Source organism: Rhipicephalus sanguineus, chromosome 1 (genome assembly GCF_013339695.2).
Source record: "Rhipicephalus sanguineus isolate Rsan-2018 chromosome 1, BIME_Rsan_1.4, whole genome shotgun sequence".
In the NCBI taxonomy this organism is placed as follows: domain Eukaryota; kingdom Metazoa; phylum Arthropoda; class Arachnida; order Ixodida; family Ixodidae; genus Rhipicephalus; species Rhipicephalus sanguineus.
In genome coordinates, this window is record NC_051176.1 from 96,449,929 (window position 1) to 96,475,992 (window position 26,064).

General features: G+C 44.7%; 1 protein-coding gene across 1 annotated transcript in view; it reads right to left on the reverse strand.

The window, feature by feature from the left end:
* Positions 1-7,482: 7,482 nt before the first annotated feature.
* The window catches only part of LOC119394305 (piwi-like protein 1), a gene marked incomplete in the record, with an annotated part of 194,538 nt that continues 175,956 nt past the window's right edge, over positions 7,483-26,064 (reverse strand). Inside the window, 3 exon segments of the mRNA XM_037661595.2 lie at positions 7,483-8,277; positions 14,645-14,822; positions 20,905-20,972. Coding sequence (XP_037517523.1) covers positions 8,191-8,277; positions 14,645-14,822; positions 20,905-20,972 — 333 coding nt within the window.

Below are 26,064 nucleotides of genomic sequence, written 5' to 3' on the forward strand. Positions count from 1 at the left end.
TCTGTCGATGGCCAGTGTTAATTCATTTCGCTGCAGCGGAGGCGTCGAGAAATAAAAAAAATTGGTCCAAGCGGCAGCATCTCCGCAATGCATGGTTGCTAGCGGCGTTGGAAGACAGATGCGCAACTCTGCTACCTAAAGGTAGCATATACAGTAACTCTATCCTATCCTAGTGCACCGTAGCGTTGCTCTGTGGTAGAATACTCGACTGCCACGCAGCGGGTTCAAATCCCATCCGTTTTTTTCCTCACTTTTAACAGCGAAGCTGTTTAGCAAATCGTTCCTTGTCCGATCATCATAAACGGGTGTGCCACAGAAATTGGGTAGATCCCACTACTCACCACTGGTCCACTAAAAATGAAGGCAACAAGCCCAACAACCGGCTGCGAATCGACGGCGGCGAGCCGAAGACCCCGAGTACGTACAACGAGAGAATACTAGGTAACGGGAAAGGCTACGGCGGCTGAGAGAAGACCCCGAAGCGATGGCAGGCCTACGCCAACGACGACGTGCCCGTAGATTTATGAGAGGTGCGAACGATTGGTTTCAGCGCGAGTTCTTCTCTGGAGTTTGGACATCCGTGTCGTGTCTGTGACTATATGTGGTTTAACTCGAACCTCTCTGCGCCGAGGATCAAGCAGAAACAACCTAGCATCACCTAGCTAAAGCGTAGCAACAACCTAAAAGCAATCTGCATCATTTAGCTAAGGCCTAGAAACAACCTAGAAGCTACCAGATTAGTCTTCAGAATCGTCCACTTCCCTGTTTCAAGCCTTGCGCGGCTTAGTGGAAGCTTCGCAAACTTTCTTTAGATGCGAAGCAGCTTAAGACAGGGGCTCTGCCCATCCCTCCCGCGGCGCCCCCTCCCCCTCTCCTCCTACGCTCCCCCCTTATCGCGCGCCTCATTCTCTCCTGCGCAACGCCGCGACGAGCGCCCTCTTACGCTCCCCCCCTCGCGCGCCCTTGACGCTATACTTCACCGACCACAAGGCCGTCGTCTTCAAATCGCCGCGTGCACCGACGCTAGGAATCGCATACGGTCTCTAAATAAAGTCGCCACCACCACATACAAAACATCTCTCTCTTCTCTTATACATTCTCATTCGTCCTCTCAATAAATTACACCATCTAAATTACACCGCACATGGTTCCCTTTAGCGGGAGATGGTGTATTTTTTTCTTATTTCGCGCGAGAGCGGTTAGACACCGGCGGCTGCTGACAACTACGGCACTAAAATGGGCTCTTGTGATCTCATAGTTTTCGTTATTAAATGCGAAGCATTTCTTGGCGAACCTTTGGCACTTTGAGAGTTTCTGTCTACGTATATCTATCTATCTATCTATCTATCTATCTATCTATCTATCTATCTATCTATCTATCTATCTATCTATCTATCTATCTATCTATCTATCTATCCGCCTACGTCTGGGTGCCCTCATGATCGCCTCAACTTGGTGTAGACCAAAATGGGCATGAGAGCGTAACAGCATTTGACGAATACAGTGATGCTACCGAGGACTTCTGATTTGGAGCAATTTTTGGAGCAGCAAAATTTCCATTTTGGAGCACTTTGGAGCAGCAAAATTTTCATCTTGGAGCACTTTGGAGCAGATAATTTTGCATCTGGGAGCAATCTGGAGCAGCGAATTTTACATCCTGGAGTGCACTACAGAAGCATATTGCAATAACATTCAAGCACCGGAATATTACTATGGGGCTCTTATGAAGGCTAGAAATATTTCGATTCATTGCAAATCTCATGGAAAAAATCATCTCAGGAGAGCTCCATACTTCACTCGCTAATGAAAAAATAAGGGCTCATGCAGTTGAGTGTTCTGAATTAACCTCTTCGGCGATTATTTTCGACACTAGCAAATAAACAGAATACCAGATCAATAAAATTGCGCTTTATGAAATAACACTCTAAATACATCTATGTGGTTATCAGCAGACATTGTAGACAAACGCCGTGATGTACAGCAGTACCTCAATGCCAAAGAGCCACACTGTCCCTAATGAATTCCCCTAAGAAAACTCCTACGCGAAAGCCAGGTTCTTTTTCTTCTCGATCGACGGGTTGATCCCCCCCCCTCCTTTTCTGCAAGCGTTCTGCACCTCACATGGTTTTGCGCTAGCTCCATGATCGGCGCACCAATTACGGAAGCAGCGTAAAGCGACGATGTCGTGATGGCGGCATCACGTGACATCACGATATATGACGCCATGATGACGTCACAAGTTTTGACGATCTATGACGTGATGATGACGCCATCACATGATCATTTTTTGCATCAATCGATTGACGCCGCCGACGGTCAATTTTCGTGTTTGCTAAAGCATCTGATGATTTCGCATTAATATTGCGTATTGAACGTTAACAACCTGGCCTTACATACCAAACTGCCCTCCACCATGTCACCTGCTTGCCATGTGCGAAACAGCTTCGCTTATCATCCACTTCACAGAGTGAAATGGCTCCTCAACTTTTTTTAAATGTTTATTGTGATAACAATTATATGGACACTCTCCGCGGATTTTTGCCGTCGCCATTGCCGTAATTTTCTGTATAAAGACCAAATTAATAACATCACCACGCGCACTCTAGCCGCGGGTAAAAGCTCGCGAGCGCTGGCGACGAACGCGGCTGAAGCGGAGATTAAGCTAGCCGGCCGTCTGTCTTCGTCGCACGGACAGCGCATGAGATAACATCTTCCCGCGTGCGGGCCTGCCGTCGATTGCTCATCAAACAGAGAAGAAACGCCCCGCCCGTCTTTCGTAAGGAGCATGAAAGGACGCCAGGGGAGCGGGGGGCACCGCATCGTTCGAAGGGCGCAGTCGCTTGCGCGCGCGCCATCTCGAGGCATCAGGAGACGGCTCGTAAACTTGCTGTGCTCTCAACGCTTACTTCGTGTTTAGAGAACTCAGAGCAAGAAAACGCTTCGGTTCCTGGAGCGGCCATATTCCCTTAAACCAGTGTTTTGTTGAGTTACGCGAGATCGAATCCAAAAGAGTTAGCTGCTAGCCTTACTTCGTTTAACAATACAATTTGTTGGTATCGCATTCATTGCTTCGCCCTTAAGCGAAACTGAGTTTTTTTTACCCGTCAGCTATTGACCCCCGAAAGCGAGGGGCGGACGTGTAACATGGGGTAGCCGCTTCACTGTGGGCCGTCAGCGACGGGCCCGCTACTGACAGCTGCGTATTTGCGCGTGCTCCGACCAGGATATATGCTTTTATTAATGAGATGACATTTTTAAAAAACAAGCAAAAAATTCGAATTGGAACCCTAGCACGTGAGCTCGAAAGGGCAGGGCCTTTTAGGGGGTATTTACCGCAGAGTGATTAAACTCGGACGTGCTGGTATAAGCAATTACGAAAAAGCTCTTCCGAATGAAGATCCATGAATAAATTATATCTAATTTGCTAATTTAAATCTAATTGCTAATTTAAATGCGAGAGCATAAGAAAAACCGACGTCGGCAGCGTTGACCCTACGAATGGAAAGAATAAGAATTAGGATACCAGCAGGAATCGAACACAAGCATTCTGCGTGGCAATCAGGTATTCTACCCGGAGCCACGGCAGGTCTATAAACTGGTTTGGAAAAACGGGCTTTGCAGGCATAATGTCGCTGGAATGTCAATTGTGGTTGTGGTGGTCGCTATCTAATTTTAGAAGAAAGCAATAACCCTCTACATAGGTGCTCCTACGATACAGGCGCCATATCAGATTAACGTCTGTGGTTCCAGTGTTGGCTCCACTTTTATAGCAGTCTAATAGACAGTACATTTGTATTCCTATAATCCATCAAGCTATATTGAAGCACTGCTCGACCCCGGAGGAATATATATTAACGAAAGTTACGTATGATATTAAAATGACTGCACCATAAAGTGCATTTAGTTTCGATAATACTGGCACATGTACTTTGACGTGAGGTCTGACGTTATGTCGCACCATAAGTTGCCCTTTAAACGCCAGTGTTGTCGACGTGCCTGGTAAGGCCATGATGTGCACACAGCTACTACAGTTACAAAAAACGCGTCGATCCACCTCATAACGCGTGGCTCAATGCCATAAAATACAGCACAGAAATACTCGCTGTTGGCATCGTTACACAACTGTAAAGAACTGGTTATATATAACACATGGGCGACTCTTCAACATTTCTACATATCTTTAGCATCACTTCATGACGTTTCGGTCAATATAATAAATTACGCCACAGTCACCTTCCAGTCGCATGCTTCGTGTAACATCGATTGCCACGGTACGTTGGATCTGCCCCATTTTTATATACATAAGGGCCCCAACCACCACCACTCTCACCAGAGCCATGGCCGGGAGCACAGAGTGGCTGCTTACCAATGGCTAGGTAGGTGGTAGATGGAAGCAAAGAATAACACGCACCGCCGGTAGTATCTGCCGCTCAGGTTGACGCCATCGCTTGATCTTGAAAAGCGAGGTCAAGGACATGGAACCTAACCCGCTGTTAGAGGTGCTCAAGCTTGGTTGATGATGACACTAAGAGTGGAAAATTTTTTCTAGTTTCATATTTTCTTATTTCGCACGATGTGGTTACGGACACTGGCAGCCGCGGCGGACAACTACTTCACTGCCGTTGTGATCTGATAACAGCTTTCGCTGTAGAACTCTATTGGTATATATACATAACTTGCACGTACGTCACAACACAGAACTCTGGGATACAATCTCGGCATGTGCCACCACTACCGAGCATATGACAGCAGAAAGCACCAAGTCAAGCTGTGCGGCTCTCACATTTCCCGTTAACACTTTCGTGACCGCACCTATTCCCATCGATAGTATGTTATCGATGACTTCAAGTTCAAATTTTGGCACTCTCTAAGTGGTTCTGGATAGCTAACGCAATACAAAGGGTAAAATAACATGTTTTTTATCAGTTTTGCTTGCTAGTTTCTTTTTTCCGCCGCGAGGAGATTTTTAAAGCTCGTTCGCAGTCGGGTAGGTGAGCGCTCGTTGTTTCAAACTTCGCGTCGACGTCGCTCGCGGGTGCTCCACAGAAACGACGAATTTCGACGGATTCAGATTAATCTGAGCGGGAATCTCTGGATGATGGTAGCAGCACGGACACGGAAGATGACTTCGATTCGCCAGACGGACGGCGAAAGTGCGTCAAACCTCCCCGGAACATCAGCAGCTATCCGCCGGCAAGTTTCGTCTTCTCGGGTCGTTTTATCGCTGCCGTGCGTCGATGTAAACGTATCCGGTGCGTTCTAAAGATAACAGCTCTTATCCGCAAGGTGTTAACTTCATTCAGGCGGGAACATTTGGCGCCGGCTGCAGAAAGAGCGCAGTTCCCTCCGCGAAGACGGCGCGGAGTGGACTTTGACCGAACGTTCCGGTGTGCTGCGCGGCGGCGTCTTCGTGTTTTTCACCGCAAAAGTCGTCAGAGATATGCAACCACACAGATAAGTATGCGTCGATGCATACTTTTGAAAAGCCAACATACAGTGAGAGGGACATATCCATGGAGGGAGCTTACTGAAGATGAGGTTTGTCGCACTCCATGTATACATGGATTATGACGTACACATGGTAATCCGGCGCTTGCATTGGTGTTGGTGTCGATGACACATATTTGAGGCCTTCGTCCACCGTCAGTGATGCCATGGAAAAGGTTCAAGGCTTCTTGAGTGTCTGATCTGAAGAAGGCGACCGTCGCAACCCACGAGAAGCTTCACCACGTGTCTTCTCTATTGCAACACATCGATTCTTCTGCGCTATTTTTTAACCCCGTCGGAACCTTTCAGTGGATGAGAAAATTGTGAAATCTGAAGGTCGGTGTGGTATTCGGCAGTATATGAGAGAGAAAGAGGTCAAATGAGGGTACAATTATGGCTTTTTGCAGATTTGGAACAGGCTACACTGTTCATTTCAACAAATACACAGGAAAATTGAAAAATACCAGAACTGCAAACTATGCTAGGAAAGTTGAAAAGAAAAAACTTGTTTTTTTTTCCGGAACATGTGCAGTCAGCGTTTGTTTCACCGCGTCGAGAAACTGCATCGCGCGGTGTCATGATAGGCACTAGTGCCTATATTTTTGTATTTATGTAAATAATCTTTGTACTTACAGAGCTTGTATTGCAGCTATTATTCTACGAAGGCTTCGCGTTCAAAACGTATATTTCGATTTTTTTTAATGCTTACTCTTTGCAGAGTAGCATTGATGTTTTTATTAATCTTTTTTTCTTTTTGATGCATTTTTCCTTGTTTGACAATTTTTTTTATTATACTAGAAATAAATCTGTTGCTTGTAATTAATACAGTTGGAAAGACCAATTCTTCTATCATTTGATACCCTACACTTTAGGATCAATTATTTTCTGTGGCAGGCAAAAAATATTTCCTGGACTAGCCCAAAACAAGCGATTTTTCCGCGGTCACGAAAGTGTTAACGCCATACGTCGCAATGGCAATTTGAGCGATATTTGACTGCCGCATGAGATGTAAGTGTAAATCAGATAAAAGAAGAACCAGACGCGAAGACATACTGTTCGCCAAAGGTGATCACAAACTCGTGCGACCGCACGAAAGAGCTGTCCGAGAAGCAGAGCACATGGATTATGCGCGCATAAACAGGAAGGGCCTCAAGACATTGAACGATGTTCGTGTGTGCGGGTGTCACTTCATAACAGGCAAGTTATGTTTCCAAATCTCGTGCGAAGTTGTTTCACCCATTACGTGCGACACCATGGACTCTGACACTGCAGACACGGAGGATCCGAGTTCGCCAGTCAACACTGCTTCGCTGCAGGCTGCATAATGTCCTGAACGATTCTCCTTCGGCATAAGCGCAAGACAAATGTTAAAAACAGTGCACTATGCCAAACGATCCGCCGTAGGAACGTAAACACTGCGCGGTCACTGAGACGTATGTGCTCCATTGGCTCGGTGATGGCGGACGAAAGACAAACTGACGTCACTTGCAAGTTATGTATACAAAGTGCTCTTGCTTGATGGTCATGGGAAATCATTAAAAGAAACCATCTGTCTACCCTTCCTTTCCATGGTGGCCCAACAAATCATTCAAAAACCTCAAGTTGAACAACTGCAGCGGCTAGATTTCTCTCTAGTACTAATCTCAGCAGATAGCTCGGCAAGCCTATGAAATGCAGCCACATGAACCATTGTTTATCTCACCCACTTATATCAAGAGCAAAGAAAGTACCACTGGGCTTTTCTTTTACCCACATTCTTCAATAAACATGCACATGAGTAAAACCCACAGGTTACTGTTGATGGGAATTCAGGCATCAGTTTCTTGGGACCAATTAAGCGTGACAACCCCTTTACAGATATAACGGCCCTTGATTTTGGCAGAAACAGGCCATTTATATATTGGGTTCAAGTATTTTGGGAGGTAAGCTTGGGTCTATGCAGCCCCCTATCACTAGGACTTATGTTCAAGATCACACAGGCAATTTTACACCAACAGCAGTATTAACAAGATTTATTTGCACACAAGCCAGTTATGTACAAGCAGACTTAACTTGTAGGGAAATAATTCGTAACACAGCAAAACAAAGTTCAGCATGTTCTCAAAAAATGTCCACATCAGAAAGCAATAATCGCATGCGTACAAGTCAATCTCCCGCAAGTAAATGGTTTCCGATTGTTCCTGTCGACCGCATTTCTCAGACATTTTCTTGCACGTACCCCATTTCATCAAAATGGGGCCAATGAACAGTGTGAAACGCAAATACAACTGTGACTAGTAAGGCACTTTTGCCACATATTAAATGAGATTGAATGAAATGAGTACGAGTAAATTACTTCCAATGAACATGCAAACATGAGAAGACTATGGAGCTGCATTAAAAGATGGAACGGTAAAATAATTACAACTATGACAACTAAATGTAGCATAATTTCTACACACTTGCTCACACGCACAGAATAAAATACCTTCAGGGCTGTGAACAATGAAAAAAATTCTGTAGGAAGTCACTTTCACTTAGAGCAATATAAAGAGAGAAAAAAAGAGTGATAGCAACATTTCTTCAAAATGACTGCTTCACATGACGAAAGAAAAAAATGACAAGGACGACATTAGAGAACAAATACGAGACTGAAAAAAAAAATGGCAGTGATCGGGGTGTGCTCTCAGGTCTCTTGAGCATCTTCACGTGAAACTGTGGCCTTCACAAATAGAAGAGGCGATCACAGAGCAACGGGCTTGGTTCCTTGTGGATGTTGTCACCGACCAGGTTAGCCAACTTGTGTGCATACTGATGACAGAAAAGCAGAAAAAAAATATTACCGTACTGTGAAGACACAATGAACAGATTCAATATCACAAAAGCTACAAATATTTAACAAGTTCAAAACACTCTCAGTAAACTGATATCTCTTAAAAAGAATTGCTGCCTTAATGGAACAAATGCCTCTAACATGATCAGTTTTATACTTCAATTTTGCACCCCTGTTCCTGTCTCGGTAAACGAAACATATTTTACTAGTCCTTTTAGGTTTCATTTAACGAGTCTACTGTATTCTAAAAATGTACTTTTGTTTGAAAAGCTACTCTGTGATTGCCATTTTGCCCCTACGTGCAATATACACTGAAACCTTGATATAACGAACTCATATATAACGAATTATCGGTTATAACGAAGCAAATTAAGAATGGCCTTGTCATAGTGTTACAAATAAACGTTTATAACGAATATTTGGATATAACGAAGTTATTTTCATGGCAGATGTGACTGTTATAATGAGGTTTGAGTGTATGCCTGATGGCATACATAAATTTAAACATGCAAAAAAAGAGAAAGCTTCACAGCCCACTGAACTTCCATGCAGCCATGCATGTATAAAATTTTAGCAGTGTCTGTGACACTGGCAAAGTACCATACGCAGTAATAATCCTGTTGCAAGGCACATGTCATGCTATTCGCAGTGAATGTGATTAGTTGTTAATGCCATTTTCGTTGCTGCTACACGACCAAGCAAATGACACTCACAGCTAATGGCATTCGCCCACTGAACGAGTTTTCTGAACTCATACACGCGCGACGTGTAACCTCGACGAAAGGGGCTTGGCAAAAATGACAAAATCGATAACTTAAAACAAAATGTGATCAACGTTAAGGTTGCCATTAATTGCTGTTCTTGACTTTTCGGTACCTTTTTGACGTACAGCGTGATAGTTGAAGCAATTTGTGCAACGATATTCTTTTTCCCAGAATTTGACTAGACGCCAACGCCTCCCGTCAGCCACCTTTAGAACCGCTTATCTGTTCTTTTTCAATTCCTCCATGTTGTTTTGGTGAAGTGGTGCCACAGTAGTAAGGTCAAAATTTTGCACGCAATATCTATATGCCAGCCGTGGAAGCAAACCGTGCATTTCCGTCAGTGGAAATAATAGGAAGTAGAAAGCACACTGGACTGACGAAAAAAAAAAAAAAAAACATCGGCATTATCTGCAAATGCCATAGTGTATCCATGTAGACCAGAAACGCGAGACCATGACAGTATGAATGACATTTACTGAAAATGACATGTGCCATGTTATAGTGGTATAACACTTGTCACAGTTTTATCGATGCTGTCATTCCATGGAAGCCAACACATCTATTGTCACATGAAATCTTGCGATAATGAAAGCACTGTGGTGCAGCAATCTTTTCAAGAATTTTCAAATTTTTACATATTTTTCCCGACTTTTAGAGTGAAAGTTCAAAAAACTAAAAAAATATCACATAGGCAACTACTTTTTCAACAACTTTTCCCACAATATACACAACAAATTGGGCAATCTTGAACAAATATCTAAAAATGATTCGGAGCTTACACTAGCAGCGGAACAAAATCTTATAGCAGCTTACTGAATGTTTCACACACACACTACTTCAAAAGCAACATCATGGCAATCTTAAGACAAACATACTATGCCATGCAACTCACTGTCAAGTGTTCCAACATGGCCACATAGGTAACATTTCTCTCCCCCACCACCTGACAAGGTCGTACAATCCCCATCAAATAGCCTCTTCACACATATCCCGTTCCCCCTTGAACTCAAAACACACACTGCAGCCCACTCTAAAAAATGCTTTAGTTGCTTTATGCTATGGTTTCAAAGCATTTGTATTTTCTTCAGATGGTGAAATGGCTCCAGCCAGTTTTTACACAGGAACCAATGTTTCAGGACCCATTCGGTCACTTCCTCATAGGATGAGTGCACTACTTGTGGGTCCTGAAAATTCGGGTCCACCTAAAAACTACGACTGGACACATTTCAATAAACTAGAATTATTTCACCTAGCCAGTCATATCTGTCAAAATGGTTGTACTTGTAAAAGGAAAATGTGCTTCAGCTTTTTCAGTATCAGTAACATGATTAGTGGTGCTCCAACCAGTTTAGGATTTGGAGCTATTTTCCGAGCAGGAAAGGCTGTTTTGGAGGAGATTTGGAGCAGAAGGAACTATGCTTTTTTTGCAGGTTTGGAGCTGAAAAATTGCGTGTTGGAGCAGGTTTGGAGCACACAAAATGGCGTTTGGGATAACACTGGAGTAGTGACGTCTAAATTTTTTATGCATATTCTTAGTGTGCAAACTGTGCGTGCTGCTGCAATGCAGACAAAGAGACAAGACCAACAGTCAGAAAGCTGCCATTAATCAAGCTCTTCACACGAATGAATGTCATGCTCGCTTCACCGCAATATACTGGATGTGTATCGCTGTGAAGCATTAGCCAATGTGAGCATGGCCCTCTCCAATATGGTCACCCCATCATAGCAACTTAATCAGTTTATTAGAATCAGTACAAAATTGGGCAGCTAGGTTTATCTCTAATAACTATAGTTACAAATCCAGCATCTCACGAATAAAACATGATAGTTCACTTCCACTCCTCAGTATTCGTCAGGACTTTGCACTCTTGTCATTGTTTCACAAATATGTCTATGCTGGTAAAAAATCTTTCTTGTGGCTTGAAGTTTCATCTTGCACATCTCGCAGATTACATAATCACCTCAGTTTCACTCGCATGTACGGAAGCACTCATGCATTCAATTCGTCGGCACTTCCTCATGCAATTCAGTTGTGGAATGCACTTCCTGATTCCATTGTGTCCGAAAAAAATCCTGATAAATTTCATCAACTCATCATTTCACATTCCTACGCATAACCTCGACGAAATGTATAACGCCTTCTTTGCTTTTTTTTCTCGTTGTGTGTGTTTTATTAGCTCTCTAATGTATGAGTTTGTTATTTCGTTTTGCTCATTCATTGTACTCGTATGTTTTTTTACTGTGCATTACATGCGCGTGTACAAAATGTATCACTTGACGTTCTTTCTAAAGTGTATTAATTATTTATACCGTTGAACTACTACTTTTCTCTTTTTGCCTCTACAATTATTGTTAGCCATTATTTCAATGTTTTTAAAAACGGATATGTGTGCTTTGAGCCATTTCATCCTGTATGATATGTATTCATTATGTGTGATCATTTATTTTTTGTGATGCCCCCCTTACCCAATGCCTCTAACGAGGCCTGTAAGGAATCTTTAAATAAATAAATAAATAAATAAATACAAGTTTCTACAGAGACAGGTGCCAAAATACCATTGCAAAGAGAAAAATCAAGTTAACCAGAAAGCCAGCAGCCCATGCATTAACAAAAAAAAAAAAGAGAGAGAGAGAAAAGATCGAGCGAACCAGAACTTTCTGTTGAGATTGCCTGTGTGCACAGTACATTTTATCATCGTCCCAGCTTACTATGCCACATATAAGCTGCCATAGTATGACTACCCGTGCTGCTCACAGGCACTGTAGAGTTGGTGAATAAGGCAGCCCACTGAACAGACAATAGATGAAAGACAAGGTCTGGCAGGGGCCGCGATCACAGGTTATCAGGATGGGAGGGGTGGTACCGCCTCTATCGAAGCCGAACCCACCCCCCCTCCCCTCCACCACCGCACCTGGGATCCAACCCTTGCAGGGACTCCCAAACTGCCACTACTTTACATGGTTCACACCCATGATGACTGGAAGGCCTTCCAGTCGAAGGCCTTCCAGTCAACGGCCTTCGAAACACCACAAACGTATCGACAACAGAGCTGTGGTGCTGCTACACAGAAGTTTTGAAAGGCCGTTCAGTTCTTCAGGCATTTCATGCAAAAATTATGTGGTGCTGCAGATCCTTATTTTCATTTGCATGTCACTGAAAATTAAATCATATTAAATGCACTTAAAGAGCACAACAATTTCTTTCTGTTTAAATGTTTTAAATAAACTATTTATTCGTTCTCATACATGTGTGTGCAGTTTTTAAATTGTTGAGCAGCACAATGTAGGAACGTTCGTGCCGCTCAATGAGGCTGCCACATACTCTCGACAACACAGGCAAGCTGCTGTTGTCTAGAGCATGTGTAGTTTGCAGATTTTAAGTGGAAGAAATGCTGTATTAAATAACTATCAGCACATATATACGCATCTTGGTTTGACTTCTCATCGTGATTATGACCACACCGAACAGAAGTAATGTAACAGTTCGCGTGGTTTCTGCTTTCATTGCTCAAAGGCCATCGGGGTTTCAAGAGTTGTAGGGTGCTCCATTGATGCGATAGACTTAACTCAGTGGCCTTCAAAACCATCCATGTAGCAGCTCGAACTTGTGTCAATGAACTATTGTTTGAAAAGCCATCCGAACTCCCATGCGACACGGGTATTACACAGCCGACAATGTGCTAGAATATAGTTGCTGTGAACAGATTTTCACCCCGCAACATTTGATACGAATGTAGCTGTCCCTGAGATCCAGTGCAAAAGGTAATAACTAGGGATGTGCGAATATTCGAAATTTCGAATATTTTTCGAATAGTGTTAGCTATTTGATTCGATTCGCACTGGAATATTACTATTTGAACAATTCAAACTTCCCAAAGACAAATACAATCAACGTCAGATTGAAAATGACCCCTTCAGATTTGCAATATGCTTCGCCTCACTACGCTCTCGTATTGCGGCAAAGCTGCCTTTCAAGCTCCGCTACGGTCGCAAATGTATTAACTCAAGAAAACGCTGGTTCCAGCATGGAGATGAAAGATGTAGCAGAGGTGGGGGCTCAATTAATGCTGCTTTGGACCTAAAATTTGGGCAGGAAGTCAGAAAAATCGGACGCCAAAGCTTTTTAGTATCCAAAATTTCAGATGTTCTTATATATTGACGTCTACGAGGCAGATTTGGAACTCCGGACTTGAAGGGAGCGCACCCTTCTCCACCACATCACTTGGGCTTCCACAGAAGTTGAAAGAGGAGGAGAGGCTGAGGAAATGGTATCTTTGCCTATCACATGTGAAGTGTTGTCGTCAACACTTTGGTTGCACCAAATCATGTACATAGATAGAATTCGGCCTCTACATTGCCTCATTCTTGATAAGACAACTATGAAACACCACCCCGCCAGCGCTTCATCAACCTAGCGAAAAGAAACACTTTCATGTTGCTATCTCATAAGAATATGCTTAGGAATCCTCTTAAATATTAGAATTCGCTTCACACCCAAAATTTTGCTATTCGCACAGCTCTAGTAATAACGCAACGCAAAGCGAAGAAAACAAGGGGTACAGGAAAGAGCGTCACTTGCAAATGGATTTATTTGAAGAGAGGTTCCTTTTTATACAGTGTTACACTAGCGCAGTTGCATTTGCGCAGAACGATTGGGTACAACCACATGTTTGTGTAATTATGCTCTAAAAAAATTGTGCTTCTGCTCTACTCAGGGTGACAGATTTATCACTTATGCAGACATCTCATTTTACATTGATAAAATAGGCGTCTATTCACATGTCCCGGTATCCTTGCTCCTTATGCATATGCGAATATTTGCAAGATACGGCCCACACATGCAGGATTCTCAATGAATAGGTAAATGAGCACTACTAATCGTATTTTGGATTGAAAATATCATATTAGGCACCCTAGCTGCATACCAATTCAGCATAGTAGTTTTCTATGTTTTCCAGGGATACGAATTTTGGCTGATACAAATTTTTCGTTACCTCGCGATATTTCTTATCCTCGCGATTCTACTGTATCATGTAGGCACAGTCCCACAGTTGTGACGCAACAGCAGGTTCCCAAGGTTTGGATGCTATGGACCAGCCGAAAATGATGTAACAGCCTAGAAAATACACCACCCGGGAACGTAATAGCAGGGATCTACTGCATTTCAGCATTGTTTCACAGAATAAGTGCCAACAAAATGAAAACAGCCGAAGAGGGCAGAGAAATGGAATGAGGAAATTAGCAGGCATAAGATGAAAACAGCTGGCATAAAAAATTAGCAGGCATAACATGAAACCAGCTGGCACAAAAGTGGGTAAGTTGAGATCACAGGAGGGGTGGGGGGAGGCCTTGGTGCTGCAGTGGACATCAATAGTCTAATAAGGAATATCTTACTGCTTGCTTGGCTAGGCAACCAATTCCTATGAAGGAAACCACAGCATAACCTGGCTTTTTTCAGCATTTCTCCAAACTCCCCTAGCTGAAGCCTTTTCAATGCCTGTCCTGAAAACCAGGCAGCTACGACAATTATATGAGCCTCCCCTGCTCTATCAGACTGACAATGTTGAAGTGAACGACTCACCTGGCAAGGAGCAGGCACACGGACACAACCCGGCCAGTTGTAGTACAAGTGTGTGAGCTTGTAAGTGAGCCGCTGAATGTGGTCAGGTGACAGTCCAGTTGTGTTCCGCAACACAATGTAGTGTGTAGGCGACACTGTTCCTTGCCGCACCTTCTGAGACACTAGAAAGAAGTCGCACCTATACGAGGAGGATAGACAGGCAGTCAGTCAGCGGGGACATTTGAACCAAACTAAGCCAATGCTCATGCCATTTCACGGCAAAAATACTGCAGCAAGCGAGACACACAAAGCAGTTTTCATTAGAGACTCAAAGAAGAGTGCATTAGTGGTGCACTGGTAGCCTATCAATATGGGTACATCCATTTTATCTTGGAAGTATCAAACAGATATGTGAGATAATTGTCTATCTTCAAAAACTGGAACAATACCTTCAGAATCCCATGCAAAAGCATAGCACTGGTGTACAGGAGTTCATTTAATTTTAATTCATCAGCATACGCAATGCATTTAATAGGGCTGAGATCACCTATAACGCCCTCCAATATACAGTAGACTCTCAGTAAACGGAAATCTCTTAAACGGAACTGCTGCTGGAACAACTGACTGTAATACGATTGGTTTCGTACGTGAATTCTGCACCCCTATTCATCTCTCAGTAAACGGAACTCCTGTTAAACGAAACACATTTTCCTGGTCCCTTCAGGTTCCGTTTAACGAGAGTCCACTGTATTCCACGCTGGTGAAATGACACTGTCTTGGAAGATGCTGCCAAACAAGAAATTGCATCTGAAGAGCAATACTACATGCTGGCAAGGATAAACGAGTTAAGTGCCTCAGTCTTGTTTGCTATAACCAAACAAATTCTCTCTGCTGACCACTTTCAGAATGTGCGCGATACATGCCCTGGCAATCCAAATCTGCATCAGCCGGTGAACATAATGATCTGGTTTTAAAAGCAAAATCACAACTGCACAAGAAGTCATGCCATAGTAAATAACTCCGGATAAATTTTGGCCAACAGGAGTTTAAAAAAATGTGCACCTAAGCTTATGGGGGAAGTGGGTTTTTAAAAATCAAGATTCCCTTACCAAATTTAATGAAACTGCACAGACTTGTTTAGTTTTCTTTGCCGATTCCAAAATGCAATTATTCTTCAAATATGCCCATTACTTCCGAAGTTAATTAAAATTAATTAGCATTGTTTCTGCGAACAATGGAGCAAGAACTACTCATCGAAATCTTGCTTTAAGCACATAGTCGGATACTAGGAAAGATAAGCTTCACAGGGGTAGGAACACTTTTTTGATGTGCAAACTATTAACAATTATACAGTATATCAAAGCTTTCTGTTCAAGATGTGGCTAGTTAGTTGTTTAATGCACGGACAATTAAAAAAACATTAAAACTGAAATACTAAAATGTGCTGCTACCCCTGTGGGCAATACGTGTGTAGCTCATTAGTGCAACAAGAATTACAATTCTAGGTGCTTTGATTACTGAAAGACCGCTCCCAAAAGGTTGCAAAGAGTCAAAAACTGAGGTTTTGAAAAAATGTAGAAAAGTAAATAAGGCCAATTTTGAACCTCATGCAACATAGGATGCTAAAATATTTTGTTAGATGATTAGTAGCCACCAGGGATATAACCTGCATGAGTACTGCTGCAGCATACATCATTCAACAGCCTCATAGCATCAAGAGCTCCATTTTTGTACTTTTTTTTTTTTCAATTTCATACCTGCCAAGTTTGGAGAAACGGAACCCAGGAGATCTACTCAACGGGGGAGAGTGGGGGGGTAATGCGATAGCAATTATATGGACACCGTCAGCGGGATTTTGCGGTCGCCGCTGATCTGTACAGAGTCCAAACCGATAACATCGCTTACGCATCATCTGTTTCACGTGCGAGTAAAAGCGCACTAGCGCTAGGCACGAACGCGAACGAAGCAGAGATGAAACGACCCGGCCATCACCGTCGCGCGAAGGGCACATGCGATAACATCGCTCCGCGTGCGAGGCCTGTCGTCGCTTGCTTACCAGTTATTTCGTCAACTTTGCTCATGTGGCCAGACAAAGCACTGGACGCACGGGGAAAAACTGGATTTCCGGGAGATTTTCCTATGACCCGTACAACCGGGAGAAACGTTCAAAATCCGGGAGACTTGGCAGGTATGCAATTTAGAATATAGCCTGTTTTTGTGCTATAAATTGATGCTGTGGCCAAAATATCAATCCAAGGTGTAAGAAACTTGGTCAGTACTTGCGGCAATGCCTGTGTGTTACAAAAATGCTGTTTTAAAAAAACTGATTTTTTCACGATTTTACGATTTTACATCTTGAAAAACCAGTGTCCCCCCTTAAGCAAGTACACCAGTGCTGTCGCACTTCGCCTCCCCCCCCCCCCCTATATGCACACACCATGGCAGTTACTGACCGCACAACGTTGTGGTTGCCATGCACAATGCCATAGCCGCAATACGATGTTTATTTGAATATAGGTAAACATTTTTTCACAGACTACAGTTGTGTTTTATCGTATGCCGTGGCCATTTCTTTTGCAGAAAGTGTACGTCTAGTGTTTGGAATTCCAAACATGGTAAACACACTCCATATCCACGTGGTCAAGAACACTCTTTTTGCACAGTGAAAAGCATGCTCTCAACTGAAGAATAGACACGAATGCACCTGGTGCCACAGGCGAAGCTAACTCTCATTGTAAAGCGCCAAAAACGCTTCCCACCATAGCTGCTGACATGTCTGGTGTTACAGTATGTGACCAACATTATTGTATCAGTGACAGTACTGACAATGTATGCAATGCAATTTATGAAATGGGTCATTCCTTGAATTACTGTTTCTCATCACATTTCTGCTTTCAAGCTGGTGGTGTTGCTGAAAACGCACTAATACGTGCTGTTTTATGGCATCCCGCAAAGGAGTCTGCATTGGCAGCCATTTCACAAACAAGTGACATCTTCATTCGTCCACAGGTGTAGCATTTGGCTTCTTTGCACTTGGGAAACATTTTCCAGAAAAGTGGTCCAGCGTGATCTGCCGACACTCAGTGGTATGTTGTGTTCAACTAAAAACACTGTGAAGAGGCATTCTGCACGAACCACACTGAAGTCGCTGTCACTGCGTAGAAAACTAGCTAATCTCTTTGTCGGTTAACACTATCGAAGCTGAACTGACACATGCTGACCCAACGCTATTGGTAGTTCAGCGCTTGGTCCTGTCTGTTTCGTTCTGTGTCCTCTTATTTTTCGCGCTGTTCTGAATCCTTGAAGGAAGGATATTGCACCAACAAGCTGGCTGCAGCATGAAAACTGTTCAGAGCAACACACAAAGATTTTCAGTCTTATTTTATTTTATACTGTTTGCAATTTCTGTCCCTAAATTTATGAATGTGTGTTCCTTGTTCTTTTTATATATAGAACTGCATATTTTTATTTTCTTGGTGCCTCGTTTTTTTAGAAAAAATACTCTCCAATACTCTCCGAAGAATTGCGCCACACAATCGTCGCACATCAGAAGCAGGGAAAGACGATTCCAAACATTGCAAAGATGCTGAAATTGTATTGTGTTCAAGTGCATCGCGTCCTCAAACGGTTTCAAGAGACAGGGGGCATCAAGGACCGGCAGCAAAGTGGGAGGCCTCTAACGGCAGGAACCAGGGAGCTGAAATCGGGTGTCAGAAAGAAGGTCAGGAGAAATCCTCTCAGAAGCATAAGGAAACTTGCCAGAGAACATGGAGTTAGCAACTCGACAATGCAGTTACTCATAAAAATGAATCTGAAGCTCACGGTGCACAAACCAGCGAAAGGCTACATGCTCCCGGATAAAATGAAGGCTTCCAAGCTAGAAAAATGCCACCGGATGAAGCAGCTGAGCCGCAGTGAAGCCTTCAACCGGATTCTCTTCCCGGACGAGCAGATTATCACAGTCTTACTGGTTTGGAATTTACAGAATAACCAAGAACTCTTGCCTAAAAGTTCTTCGCAAACTTTGAGGGTTGAAAAAGCCCATTTCCCCAAAAGCATCATGGTCTGGACCGGAATTTCAGGACTTGGAGAAACCAAGCTTGTTTTTGTGCCGAAAGGGGCCAAACTCAATACCAAGGTATACCGTGAGCTGATCCTGGAGGGCGCCATCATTCCGTGGGCTGAAGGACATGCAAAAAACTGACTGGTGGCTACAGCAGGACTGGGCCCTGCCCACAGAGTGAAGAGGACTCTTGAGTGGTATGAGGCGAACCTTCCCGGCTTCTGGGGGGAAGAATATTTGGCTGTCGAATTAACCAGATCTCAACGCTATGGACTTTTCTGTTTGGGGTATCCTGGAGCAAAAGGCATGCTCTTTAAAACACAAGTCAATTGAGTCACTTAGGCGTGTTCTGAAAAAGGCACAGGAGGAATTAACTCCAGAAGACATCACATCCACTTTGAAGAACTTCCGAAAACACGTTCCAGCCTGTATAAACGCACGTAGTGGACATTTTGAAACAGAAATTTGAGTTCTTTGATAGAATTGACCAGCCTTACAAACAAAATAAAGTGCACCTTGTTTCGTTCATCCGTTTCAAGATTTATGGTCGTTTATTCGTGTTACAGTATATTTTTCGGCCACCCTGTATATATATTCAATTGCAACGCAGTTACGACAAATCCCCGACCGAGTCTCATGCCTTCGCTGACCGCCTAAGCCGTAGTGGTTCATCCTACACCTACCGGTTACATGTAAACTGCGTACCACGATAACCTTTTGCGCCATAAAAGTTTACTGCACTGCTGAATTTGCCGACGCCACAATGTTTTCAGTCTTTTTGAAAAGTGCAGATATCGGTTGATAAATGATTCCTACATCCGTGCGATTCTGGCGATGCTTTTGCGAGTAAGCGTAGGGAAAGAACGAATGCAAGGTGGTGGCCGCCGACAAGCGCTCCAGTATGACTTAACGCTGACAAAGTTATCACAATAAGTACCTTCAGCTACGTTCACGGGGACGCGCGCTACTTTAAGCCTACTGCACGCTTCTAGCCGCCAATTGCTGCTGCTCGCTGTGCAGGACCCCATTCAAGCGCATTCCACTTTGTAGAAACGATAGCATCTCGCTGTTGAGGAGTCTAAAGTTGCGGGTCGTGCACCTAGAAACCTCGCTGCATTGACACTATTACGATAAGCGCACACATACGGCACAGCAAGTGTAGCACTGTTGTAACCATACTGCACACTTTATTAGGCGACAACCCAAACGTGCCTCCATCCACTGCCAGGACTGCTAGAGCATCCAGGAGTGTGCATTGTGTGCATCGCTTGCAGATAGCTAACGTTGCTAGTGATATTGAATTGGATTGCATCGGCTGGCAAAACAGCTTGGGCGCTAGTGACGCCATTAACAAATGCAGCAGCGCAAGTGTAAAAGATGGTGACCATGACATACTTTCGCTCCCGAAGCGCATTGTCCGCAAAACGTTAGTTTCAATTCCAAAGCCAAGCTGTGGCACAGCAATGGCACAAATTAGGCAAGAAAGACCCTTTTGGAGCAGTACGGAGCAGCAATTTCCAGTTGGCCCAGATTAGCACAATTTGCGTAGGTTTCCCACCACTGCCCTTTATTCAATGGCAGGAGGCATGGAAATTCTGACGTGCACAATTTCAAACACAACCGGAAGTACCGTTGCAGCTTCAAGCCTGCCACTGCACTGCAAGGCTGCTATGGCTAAAACACTGCAGTTGCACTGCATTGGGCACAGCTGCTAGTAATAAAAAAAAAGTGACGCAAACACATAGCCTTAACCAGCCCACAAAGGCCAATACTGCCACAGGTTTGAGGAGGCGGTATCAAGTTTTGGATATGGATTCACAGCCCCCCTAGAAGATGACAGACGTCACTAATACCGCTGAGTGGTTCAGGAGTTTCTCGTAAAAATTGTGTGGCACTGCAGATCTTTATTTCATTTTCATGTCCCCAAAAGCCAAATAATATATATTCACTTCAAAGCACAAATATGTTATTTTTGTTGGAAAACTTTAATCAGTTGTTAATACGTTATTATACATATATATGTTTTTAACTTGCCGAGTATCGAAACTGTCCAACCAAGTAGCAACATTGGTTGCAACTTTGTTGGGGGTGGCTAAAACAACAGTCAAGGGAAGACATAGGGCAGTATTCTCTTGAATTACTCTTCATAACTGTCAAAAAGCGAGTGCTATCTGCAAAAAAGAAGAAAAAAACAGACAAAAGATGTACAATCACTCACCAGTCTGTCCGCGTGATGGTGTGATCCACGACTGTTCCTGGCGTTGGGTTGTCCAATTCTTTTGCATTCTGTAAGAAAATTAGGGGGGATGGCGTGGGGTAGAGGGTATTGTTTGTAGGAGAATTGAACACAATGTTGCACTGCTGAACTGTGTCATATGCTATAAAGATTTCCATTAATTCAACCCCTATGCGCCTTTGATGTCTTGGTTTTGAAAGGAGGAGGAAACAACCTTGCCAACTGCCAAAGCATGTCTACCAAGCAATGTTTACATACAACCACAAAGCTTGGATGGATTTAGAGTCTCTCCCAGATAATAAAAGTTACCATGTCTAAGCTTATGAACCCTCTCAATACGACATCATGAATTCTGACAGTATCAGTTCTGGTCTAGTTGTTATTTATAGGTAAAGAAGCACTACATGGTATCCTACAATAGTCAAAGAGTGAACGCAATGATGTTTCAAGAACTTCTACCAAGCCACAACCGCTCAAATAAGAACAAATACTTTCAAAGACACAATGTTACACGAACATACCGAAATACAGAACCTCGGTGATACAATCACGGCTCGTATGAACTTCAGGGTGTTAATTTTTCCGTGGTCCCTTAGCCCACACTACTAGATAGAGTACAGTTGTTGCAAACAGATTTCCACCCTGCAACGTCTGATGCAAACATACACTGCCCCACAAATACAAAAAGGTGCTGCCCTTGTGGCTGTGGAAGTAACGGCAACCATGCACAGGCATGCACACTGCGCCGCCACTTTGGTTGGTTGTCGGCAACATATCTCAACTGCGCACCATAGCCTCTGAGATGGTTTGCCGAACCTTGAAGGCACTAAAGCGCCTTCATGTATTTTGCTCTCAAAGATGGTGGTGGCATAAGCCCCACCCTTACGGTGCATGTTGCTTGCTGTACTAGGTTTGATCTGCAACCTCCACAATCTCGTATAGTCATCACATCAGGAGCCACAACACAAAAACACAGCAGTGGGATACAGCAACACTGACCAGTGCCCAACCCAACAGAGTGGCTCGCTTCGCTTCCACGGCTGCTCTTCACATAGAGGACATTGAGAACTGACTATACAGTAAACTCCCGTTAGGACGAACTCGGTTAAGGGGAGATGCGGGTCGAAAAACGCGAGTTTTTTCAAAAATTGTCGATTTTTTGTTTTCACTTGTTTTGGTAAGATTAGTATCTCTACTGTTCCGAAAATAAAAATCGAAGCCGAGACTCAACTGGAAATGTGTCAAAATTGTGTCTAAAGAGCACAAGGTGGGTGTTAATCTTGACCGAATGTGTGACGTCTTCAAGCGCCTCGCGGCCAATAACGCGCGGCCGCTCGCCATTGGGGATCGCATGAGGAGATCTTCAAATAACCATGGTTTCCCGCGCTACAGAAGCACAAGAAATAATAAAGAAAGCATGCTTTTGCCGCGCTTTTCGAGCGCTGCGACTGGCTTTTAAACACGTGGTACAGATCGGGGACCGCCATTGGCCGCTGCACGCCTTGCGTGCTGTGAAGCCTGCTTGCAGGGTCCGTGTTTCCTCGAGCTGCGCAGCTGAACGTTTCTCTCGCGTATTTATTTTCATCATTGACGAAGAGAACCGTAGCAAGCGCAGTCACCGGCCAGTGAAGTATCGCTCGGTGAACAAATTTTGAGGGCACCGGCGCCAATTGAAGCCGAACACTAGCCGAACGGCAAGTGCGTCTGCTGCCGTGAGGCCTAGCGACGGCGACGCTTCCGACGAGTTTGCCGCAGCGTTCGAGTATGTCAGGGCGTCTCAAAGAGAAGATCGGACTCTTCGACGACGAAGAAAGATCACGGTAGAAAGAGTCTTCCTTGATTGCTGACGTAACAGCATTGAACATCCTCGTGATCGGTGCAGTGTGTCCAACGTGTCACCGTTCGGGAATACGCGTCCAGGAACCAGCTCACAAACGCAAAGGGTCGTTTCTGGAACTACAATGCGAGAACAGCGAGTGCCCCGAAAGTATTCTTTCGATGACGTATACGTTACGGCGAGTTGCTTCGAGCGAGGAGGCCAGCGTAGGGGCGGCGAGTGACAGACCGTTTGCAAGCAGAACCTACGGCAGCGGGAGCTCGCACAATAGCTACTCTGCTCGAAAGAGCTGTTGTTATGACTGGCAGTCGGTGGCGATGCCTGACCATGAGAATCGGCGGGCGTTCTCACACTGCTAGAACACCTGCATCCTTCCACGAAACGGAATTCCTGGGTCGGCGAGTGACCAACAATGGGCAGAATCTCGGCCTCAAGGTCCGGGACAGCAAAGCCGGAGACAATGGGTCACCTGGGTTTGACTTGGTATGCTGCCGAAACGATATGACCTGCATATTTGGACAGGAGTCGCCGCAGACCCTTTCTGCCTTCGGGGAAGAATCGGAGGAGCAAACACGTTCTGCCCTTCGGGGAAAAGAAGAGTACGAGGAACGAGCCCGAGGAACCTGTCGCCTTGCTTCCCCCACAAGCGTGCCGTTGACCACCTGACCCTTGCTGCTTCAAGAGTGCAACGACCCCTCAGCGACAGTGAAATGGACTGTGCCATGGTGGGTGGGGTCGTGTGTGTGATTGGTGGTCATCAAGAAGGAGGAGCCAAACTGAGGGGTTAAAACGACGGTGCCGAGTGAGAAATGGGGCTCTGAGCCCTCGGTAACAGGCTCATCCAATTCGCTCGTCGCTGAACTCTGTCCTTGTCACGATGTAAATTGAGTGTACAAAAAGTGCCAGTAAACTTGTTATTGTTTTCCCATCTTGCTAGCATCAGTTCCTCAACCCGGAGACTCGACTACGCTACCAAACGGAGTCCGGGTACGACGCTGCCCGATCGTAGCAACAGCATGGTTGCTGAGAAGGGACGGATCCAAATACCCAGGCACGACAACTGGTGGCAGCGGTGGGATCTGAAGCTACAAGCGACAACAACAGTCGGCCTAAGGGAATGCAGCTGTCTCGAGACATCGATCACGTGTGGGTGAGTGCTTGGCGTTTCCTTTGATGTGGACCAGGTTCTAAACGAGGGTTTTAGAACTGGTAGATAACTTTGCCGAGAGACTCAAGGTTACGTACTCTCGGATAGTTATTTTGGAAGTAGCGGGCACTCAGGACGATCATGGATTTAGAGAAGCTGCAGGAGCCGGACTTGTTGCTGTTATGTAAGGAATTGGGGATCGTTACAAAGGGTTTGGCACGAAAATCCCTAATCATACAGGCAATCATTGATTTGGGGGCCGATGATGAGGAGCTCTGTGAAGAATGGGAGTGCATCAAACAAAAAAAGGAAGAGCAGCTCAGACAGCGAGAAAGAGAGGAACACCGCGAAGCAAAAAGACGCGAGCATGAGGAAAGGATGCGTGAGCAAGAGATTGAGCTACGCAAACTAGAAGTCAAGGTAGAACTCCTAAGGTTGAGTAGGAGGTCGGGCAGTAGTCCCCAGTGAGTGGTACCTCTACTCAACAAGAAGGCAGAGTTCAAGATGTCAAGGTATATGCAGCCATATGAGGTATCAGGGGATATCGGCCTATATCTTGCACAATTTGAGCAAATGTGTGAGGAACTGTCTTTTGAGCGAGACACTTGGTCTCAGGGGTTAAAGGGACCGACAACTGCCCAGAACATGAAATGAGATGACTGCACTGATGGAAAGATTGTCCGTCGCATTGACTCAAACCAACCCTGTTTATCTCGTGAGAGGTGGATTTAAATTTTTATTTCTTCATTGAAAGTCGCGAAAAATGACCTTTGGCACCTCTGGCGGCCAAATCATAAACAGTCCGATGAAGCCGGTCACGTGACCATTGATTGGTGTATGCGTTCGATGAATTTTCTGTTAGTACTGAAATATTGTTCATTTCTTTATAATAAAAGATACTACTCCATAAAAATGTACATATTGGCCTGCGTTAGCTGTATGCAACAAAGTGGCACTGCCTTCGCTTGGCGTAATGATCCCATGCCGGGACAAGACATCCATGACACAGGCGCAGGCAACCTAGGGCTCAGGCGCACACAACGCTGTACAAATACCGAGAAGGTGTATAAAGCCACATCATCTCATTGAAACAGCTTGCTCTTTTCAAGAATGGTTGGAAAGTTCAAAGTAAAGGTGGTGAAGCATAGCTACAGTAACTCCTGCGAATGCAGAACAACGACAGCTTTCACAAGGGCTAGCGGCATCGCTATCAATTCTCAACGTTGCTGGAGCAAGCCTTCATGCGTGTTTGGAGCCTTTCAGACCGAAAAATACTGCTGATAAAATAACTACGTGCTTTTAGGATAAACCACTGCAGCTACAAACGCTACGAAGGGTAAGCTTCCTGTCGCGCCGTAAAAAGCTGGGTCGAGAAAAATCAGTTGTCGGTCCCTTTAATGTCAGTTCTGCCCAGTGAGGCAGTTGAGGTTGTTGCGTGACTCAGTGAGAAGGACGCGAACAACTACGATGTAATTGAGGCATCTTTATTCCGGAGTTTCGGAATATATGGTATAAGAGAGGAATGGCGCGCAGAACTCGAAAGAGAGAGACAACGCCGCGCAGAACTCGAAAGGGAAGAGGCGTGAGCGTGAAAGAGAGGAACGCCGCGTAAAACTCGAAGCAAAGAGACAGGCGTTCGAGGAAAGGAGGCGTAAGCGTAAGAGCAAGAGAGAGAACAATGAGCGAGAGGTCGCCGTTGGTGGGATCGCGCCAGAGAAAGGCCCGAGCTTTCAAGAGAGCATGAAAGCAGAGCAGGTTGAGAATGAGGCCTTGGCAGGTCTTGAGTTAGGGACAATTCCGGAAGACGCTCCTTTCGTGGACGAGGTTGGTACTAGCCGCCCTAATGGGCTCAAGGAGGAGCTGGAAACCTTCCTCGTGCCTCAAGAGGACGTTTCGGAATCGTCAGAAGTAAACCCTGTTAGCGTGGTGGCTGACAATGGCAATGACACGACGCTTCAAGGGTTAGGCGATGCCGTCGGTGAGGGCTCACGAGTTAGATTTTATCAGCGCTGACGCAGATAATTTGGCCCGACAGTCCGACGTAACGGAGAATTCGAGTGTGAGCAAGATAGAAGGTGTAGCAGAAACACCAACGAGCTGCACGGCTCCGCATGTCGCGACCCGAAGCGAGGATGGAGGCGTCGTGGGAGAGGATGTT